Raw genomic sequence first — 7,862 nt, forward strand, 5'->3', positions numbered from 1 at the left:
TCGGGCTCGGGCAGAGAATCTAAACACTGACTGGAACTACTTAGCAGGTGTCTGTAGGGCTATATCAGGAGTTAATGCACGCACTGCAGCCAATCAGAATACGAGTATTCCCCCAGACCGTGGTCTAAACAATATTATTCACGAGTTATAATCAACCCCTACACATCAATATTAATGATAACCCTGTGGAAATTGCAATAAGTGAGAGATACAATTTCGCACGTTGAGCACACAGTTGTGTGACTCATTTATTTAGGAAGAGAGAAACAGGAAATCAAAACGTGCTGCAACTAAACAAATCCCGCATGGGCTCTGACGTCATGAGACGCTCGTAATCCTTAAAGGGACAGCGATCCCTGAACCCCCAAGACAGTAAACGACATGCCTAACACAATTGAAAGAACAACACATAACAAAATACTGTAGGTGAATTATGTTACACTCACTACAACCCATTAAATACGGTATGATTTCTAGATGTCATGGCAACGTCCGCTCTCGACACTGGATTTGCGAGGCATCGACACGGACGTTCATTCACCTAGCCAAAAACAAGAGAATAGATGGCTAGATAAAATAAACATCAAGACATACATTTCTAAAAAGAACAGATGAAGCAGCTACCCTTTTTTCCTTCGCGGTTGGCCTACAGAGCAGCGCACCTGCATTTAATATAGGCCTATCCGTGTACTGTCACAATTTCTCAGTATCAAAGGTGAAAGTAGAAACGTGTGGCCAAAAGCTGTCATATTGTTAGTTATCACAGACAATTTTAAGTAGAAACGGGTGGCCAAAAGCTGTCATTTGTTAGTTATCACAGACAATTTTCAACAATGAATGATCTGTACGGAGCTCCATAAGGGACATTAGGGAGAACGCTCCGGGACAGAACCTTAGTTTGGAAGTCGTGCTTGTAGTGACACGACAAATAGCCTACTTCCAATTGAAATACAAAATTTAGAAAATAGGCCTACGTGTCCCTGATCACGTTTCAATAGATTAAATAACGTGACAGTGTCACGTATTTTCGTGAGACCAGGTTTGAACGTGTGCATGGGTTGAATTGCGTGTGTCTCACGCCGAATGCATGAGACATGAGAGCCCTGTACTTACGTGACACAAACCAGCACCGCAAACGTTCTCTCCCGCTTGAGAGGACGTCTTTCTTTATGGGTTCATGGGTCTGATGCGCCGATTTCCCATGCCGATATCTCCGGAGATTCTCGGGCATCTTCGACAATTTGGCTATAGATTGTCTCATTACACACTAAATAATATAATTATAGCCTAATTATATATATATAGCCTATATATATATATATATATATATATATATATATATATATATATAAAGCATTTGTGGTTTTGGCAAAAACATAACTAGGGTGCACTGTACCATCTGAGAACACCCTTTCTGAAGCCTCTCTCTCGCTCTCTCTCTCTGTCCCTCCCCCTCTCTCTTTCTCTCTCTCTCGTACCGTTTTGTGGAGCACGTTAATTGTCTGAGAACACTCCCATTCAGAATGCATTGGTTTACATTTCGTTCTGTGTAGCACGAAAAAAGTCGGACTATCGTGCTCTGGAACACGCTTCAATAGATTAACGTTTGTGCGCATGAGCACGAAATCGCGTGATACCGGGTTGGAGAGAGAGATAGAGATAATGGGCGAGTGTGTTACGGCCAAGCCATTGTGTTGGTAAACTTCACTCATAAATATATCAACAGTCTGCATTAGTATGCATTTAGACAAATACAATTGTGACGGGGCGCATAGCTTCCGTCAATGTTGCCTGTCTGTGTTTGTCTTGTTTGACTATGTATTCCGTTACCTTCATACTGTTTTAAAATCATTTATCAACCATGTAATTTATGCTACGGCAGTTTAATACAATCTTGCAAGTACCATCATTACAACGTTATGTTTAATACCATTTACCATTAACGTCACCTGTTTTGTTGCAATAACCATTCAAACAAGTATGTCGTTTTCAAATTCCAGGTTTGTTTATTTAGTTTAAAAGTTACATGTTAACACAGCGTAAATGTTCGTCTTACCAGCGTCTCGTCTAGACTTTGTATTAGGGAATGTGTGCCCGTCAACGGGGTTTAAATGAACGTCATAACTTCCGGGTAAACCGGAAGTGACCCCGAGTTTTCGTAATTATGTTTATTGCAGTTTTTGTATATTTTGGCTATGCCAAAATCTAGCGATAGTACACGGTTTACCGTGCTTATGTTCTAGCTTATAGAGGAGAGAATTGTAGCTGTTTAAAGCTGTATAGGTAATTTAACTTGTAACACCCCTGTCTCACGTGTATATTGGTATGCGCCAATTAGTAGGGGAGGGAGAGGCCTATATAGGCTGACGCTCGTCAGTGGTTCGGGAGAGCTGATGGTGGAAGGACATACTTCTGATTATTGCTCTCAAAGTGACTTGTTTAAAAGGTCCACCATTAGGGGTGGGAATCGAGAACCGGTTCCTACTCAGAACCGGTTCCAACTAACCAATTCCATCGTAATCATACGCCTCCAACGTTATCGATTCTTCTTAACGATTCCGCACCACGTTTTCCGGTTCACGCAAAAATTTTGCGACGACCCTGCACGCGCCGACAACCTTCAAACAACAAGGCGGCATCGTGGAGAGTAGGAAGCGATCGCAAGTCTGGCTCCATTTCACCAAACGCAATGAAAATTCTTTGTATGTAATCATTGCAATGCTATCATTTCGTGTAAGGTTGCAAACACCAGCAACATGCTAGCATTTGTCTACCAAGCATGGAATTAAGGGGGTCATCCCTAAGTTCCCCGGGTCCTACGTTCCCTGGGTTCTATGTTCCCCGTTTTTCCCAAAAAGGGTCCTATGTTCCCCTGTAGCCATACATACCGGGGAGCATAGGACCCTTTTTGGGAAAAGCCTATGTTCCCCGCAATCTATCAATCTTTAAAGATATTTAAACTTTGATGTGACATTCGAGTGATGACAGCCAATCGGCGTTCAACAGCCTGGCCACTGAGTGACATGTGTAACGTAACAGCCAATCAGCGTTCAACTGGCCAACTCAGTGCAGTGCAGTCCGGGGTGAACTGCAGCATGGAGGAGAAAGTAATTGTTGCCGTTTGTGACTCCCGGAGCTCTTTATATGATAGTATATAATATAATATAATTGTATAATAATATCACGGCAAAAAGCTCTGTGCGCCTCCGGATGGCCGTAACGCTGGGAGCTCTCGTAGGGATTGGGCTTCTCGGAGTTTGTTTACCGGCGTATGAATAGACTGCGTCAGGTTGGTTGGTTAAAATGGTTACTTTTGGTGCAGAAGACTGTAGAACTCTTTTTTTGCCACTCAATGAACTACTCAGGAATCGGTAAGAGAATTGATAAGGAATTGGATCGATAGGCAGAATCGACAATGGCATTGATATTGATAAAAACGTATCAATTCCCATCCCTAACCAGTATGCTTAAGTTCGAACTGATGTTTTTGTGACTCTCAAGCCCATTCAGTTTGTTTAGTGAAAAGTATTTTTCTTTTTTTTTCTTTTTTTTCTTTTTATTGGCTTATGGGCCTTAAATTGGGAAAATAAAAGATCCCATATTTTTCCATACTTCTCGTCAGCTCCTGAGTGATTTCCACCTAGTTCGAGACGCTCCAACACATCTACCCATGACAACAATGAAATATGAATTCCACAAAATTCACGTAAATGTGAAAACTTTTGTGTGTGGTTGTTCAAGACACACTTAAGGCATGATACCAACATAGGTTTGCAGAGGACAACATACAGTACAATATGCACACTGAAGGCCTGATGCCACCATAGGTTTGCAGAGGACTCTATACAATATGCACACTGAAGGCCTGATGCTACCATAGGTTTGCAGAGAACTATATACAGTATGTACTGTCATGGTTAGCGGGTGGCAGGCAGGCAGGTAGAACCCAATAGCAGACAGTTCAATAAAAGGATAATTTATTAACGCAAAAGGCGTTAATAAAAAAGCAGTAATCACACAGGAGGGAAACCTGACATGGGGAGAAACAAGACAGATACCAAAGTAAAACAGGAAGCACACCAAAACAAGACAGACCTTCTGGAAGGTCTGGAAGGCGGGACCCCTCTGGAAGGCAAGGTAGAGGGCGGGCCCCTTCTGGAAGGTCTGGAAGAGGGGCACCCTCGGGAAGGAGTAGGGTTCAGGAACCGGACAGGGCTGGAGACCGGAGGCAGCTCAGGGGCTGTAGAGAAATGTGGAACCGGATGGCACTCACAACTCACCACCCCCAATCTGATAGTCCGTAAGGCACCGTCCAACCCGGAGCTTGAAGCTACAGCGCTGCACGTACGCCCCAACACAGCCTCCAACAAAAAGAGTGTCCGCTGGGTCCAATGATGGTCGGATCATTCTGTCACGGTTGGCGGGTGGCAGGCAGGCAGGTAGAACCCAATAGAAGACAGTTCAATAAAAGGATAATTTATTTATGCAAAAGGCAAGGAACACGGGTGACGCAGAGAACACACAGGACACCACTCACCACAAACTAAAATTATCCGACAAGGAACAAAGGAAAGACAAGGGCTTAAATACCAAACACACAGGGCACGCAACGAGTAACAGCTGAAACACATTAGGGGAGGGAGCAGTAATCATACAGGAGGGAAACCTGACATGGGGAGAAACAAGACAGATACCAAAGTAAAACAGGAAACACACCAAAACAAGACAAGGAAACGGACAGACCATGACATGTACACTGTTACGGTTGCGGACTGACGACCCGCCCTCATGGGTAAAATCCTCAATCGATACTCATGCTAATGATCATGTGTTTCCCCGCGTGTGATTTGTTTACCATTATGTTAATTTTGATGTGCCTTTCCCCAGTCGTGATTGGCTGCTGCATCGGAGGGCCCAGGATTCGGGAGGATAAACGACGGGCGAGCTCAACCTTCATGGCAGCTGGCCTTGGATATGCAGCTTGCCATATTGGGTCTTTGAATGGTTATTTGTTGGTTGATTGAGGTTCTTGTTAATTGCTACACAGGAACTGGGCCAGAGTTTTGTTAGAGGTTATCGAACACCGACTCGCAGCTATACTTTTGTTAAAAACACTAGACGCAGGGGTGCTGTTCCACTCATGTATTTTGGGAGCTTCTTCTTGGTTATAATAATTTCTTTGATTTGGACAGCACCCAATGGTCCTTTTCCTTTTGTAGTTTTGCCTCCTCTGTTTGTGTTAAATTGATTATCCCATGCTTTGGGCTACATAAACAACTTCCAGTTAACCAAAGACATCTGGTTTTATGTTGCCACCCCTTCCCCTAGCGGGGGACGTAACATAAATGGGGGCTCGTCCGGGATCTCTTAAACGGATCCCATAACTAAACTGAAGTTCTACATAGCTTGGTGGTTGGACGTAATCTAATTGAAATGTCGCTGTTCGATTTAGAGTCCTTCTTGGCCGGTCCCTCGCTTAGTCAAGTAGACCGCTGTCGGAAGGATGATTTGGCACAGATGGCGGATTATTTCGGTGTTCTATTCTAGACAAATACTAAAAAGGGAGCTAAAAGCTATCGTGGTTTGCAAATTGGTGGAGTTGGCGTTGATAGTATTGCCAGTGCAAGCAGACTCTGCTGTGCCTGAGGATGGCACCCTGGCTAAGGAGGTGGGTCGCCAAAAGGTTGAGGTTGAACCTCACGGTGCTCGAGCAGACTTTGGAGTGGACATTGAGGTAGATGAGCTGACCAAAACTCTGTTTACTCTGCCTCGCTATGATCCCCTCTCTTCGCTGGTACTGGATCCATGGATGTTGCTCGGCTAAAAGTCTGCCTTGCCCGCCTCCAACTAGAAGCTCAGGAAAAGGCAGAGAATAGGCAAGCCCAGTTCCAGCTAGAAATTAAGAAGCTGGAAATTGAAGCTGACAAAGCCGTCCAGTTGCGACGACTTGAGCTCGAGTCCCAGAAGGAGGTGCATGCGCTGAGGGCATCTGCCGAGGCTATCTCTTCGTCACCAACTCCGGCACTCGGTAAAGCATTTGATATCAGCAAGCATATTGTTTTAGTACCCACGTTCTGTGAAACTGAGGTCGACTCATATTTTAGTGCATTCGAACGCATTGCTCCCGCTCTGCAGTGGCCGGCTGAGGTCTGGCCCCTTCTGTTGCAATGCAAAATTCATGGGAAAGCACAGGAAGCTGTCGCTGCACTCCCCTTGGAGGACAGCCTAAAGCAGGGGTGCCCAACCTTTTTTGACCCAAGATCTACTTTTCAAGTAGCCAACCTCCCGAGATCTACCAGCAAACCTACCTTCAAGCGGGGGGGGGGGGGGGGGTAGAGAACAATTGTTGACGGGGGGGGGGGGGGGGGGGGGGGTTGTATCGTGAACCTACGGACTTCAGTGGGGGTTTCATTCCGTCTGCGCACGGCACCTTCTCAACGATAATCAATAATCTTCCTCCCACTCAGGGTGAAAATGGTAGGTCTTAGCTTGTTTCCCCTCAGCCATGCCAACGTTTAGGAGTGTGTAACTACTGTTGACGGCTTTCAACTGCTGTTAACAGCACATGCGCTACCGCACGTATATGTCCCGCGCAAATTTAATTTTATTAAAAAAAAAATAAAAAAATTTTTTTTTTTTTTTTTTCTTCACCCCTCGCGATCGACTTGGGATCTGTCGGCGATCTACTGGTAGACCGCGATCGACTGGTTGGGCACCCCTGGCCTAAAGTATGACTCTGTTAAAGCTGCCATCTTGCGAGCATATGAATTAGTATCTGAGGCGTACAGGCAAAAATTCCGAAATCACAAAAGAGCCCCGACTCAGAACTACGTTGAGTTTGCCAGGGAAAAGGGGGTCTTGTTTGACAAATGGAGCACCACATGTAAGGCCAATGATTTTAATTCCTTGAGGGAGTTAATATTGCTGGAGGAATTTAAGAAATGTTTGCCTGACCGGATCGTGGTTTACCTAAGTGAACAGAAGGTTAATTCACTTTCCTCTGCTGCGGTGTTAGCCGATGAGTATGTTTTAACTCACAAGGTTGTGTTTCCATCGGAAAGTGTTGAGAAGCCGCGTTATATAGCGGCTTCACAAAATAGTTTGCAGAAGCCGCAAAGCCCAAGGAGGGAGGACAGGGAATGTTTTTACTGTCACAAACCTGGGCACGTCATAGCCAACTGTATTACCCGAAAACGTAGGGAACAACAATCGTCTTCTAGTGGGGCACAGCCTAAAGGCATTGGATTAATTAAAACAGATCCGTGCACCAACCATGGGTTTGGTGATAGAAAACCGGTTGATTTTCTTAAACCCTTTGTATTCGATGGGCTAGTGTCGTTAACGGGCGAGTCTGCTGATCAGCACCCGGTACAAATCTTGAGAGACACCGCGTGCTCTCAATCGGTAATTCTCGCCTCTGCGCTGCCGTTTTCCGATCATTCTGCTTGTGGATATGGTTCTGTGTTGCGTGGCATTGAGATGGGGTACAGCCCCCGGCCAGTACACAGAGTACATATACAAACAAAGCTAATAACTGGTTTCTTTCCCATTGCTGTCTGCCACGCGTTGCCAATTGAAGGTATTACACTTAATGGGTAACGATATAGCCGGCGGTAAATTGATTCCTGCACTGGAAGTGTAGGAGCCATTCCATTGAAAGAACTACAGGCGTCGCACTTTCGTTTTTCTTTCTGTTCGATGACGCAATCACTGCGTGTCCCGTGCCTATATATAGTAATTGAACGCAGGTGCGCGGGTCACAGGAGACGCCGACAGAAATCGTTTTCAACCGCTCGGTACCACGCCGCATCTATACACACAATATGAAAAGATAGGAACGTTTTCGAGGCAAATAAGCGACG

At 45.1% G+C, this 7,862-nt stretch overlaps 1 protein-coding gene across 2 annotated transcripts; it reads left to right on the forward strand.

Moving 5' to 3' along the window:
- The first annotated feature begins 2,945 nt into the window (after positions 1-2,945).
- Positions 2,946-7,599, forward strand: LOC130376799 (uncharacterized). 2 transcript variants are annotated; one of them, XM_056583690.1, is made up of 3 exons: positions 2,946-4,792; positions 4,888-6,225; positions 6,724-7,599. In XM_056583690.1, exons 2-3 carry the CDS (start codon positions 5,806-5,808, stop codon positions 7,597-7,599), a joined length of 1,296 nt encoding a protein of 431 aa, XP_056439665.1. In that variant the 5' UTR covers positions 2,946-4,792; positions 4,888-5,805. The 2 variants fall into 2 exon arrangements, with proteins under 2 accessions (XP_056439665.1, XP_056439664.1); XM_056583689.1 differs by having other exon boundaries at positions 2,946-6,225.
- The last annotated feature ends 263 nt before the right edge of the window (positions 7,600-7,862 follow it).

This window comes from Gadus chalcogrammus, chromosome 23 (genome assembly GCF_026213295.1).
Source record: "Gadus chalcogrammus isolate NIFS_2021 chromosome 23, NIFS_Gcha_1.0, whole genome shotgun sequence".
NCBI lineage: Eukaryota > Metazoa > Chordata > Actinopteri > Gadiformes > Gadidae > Gadus > Gadus chalcogrammus.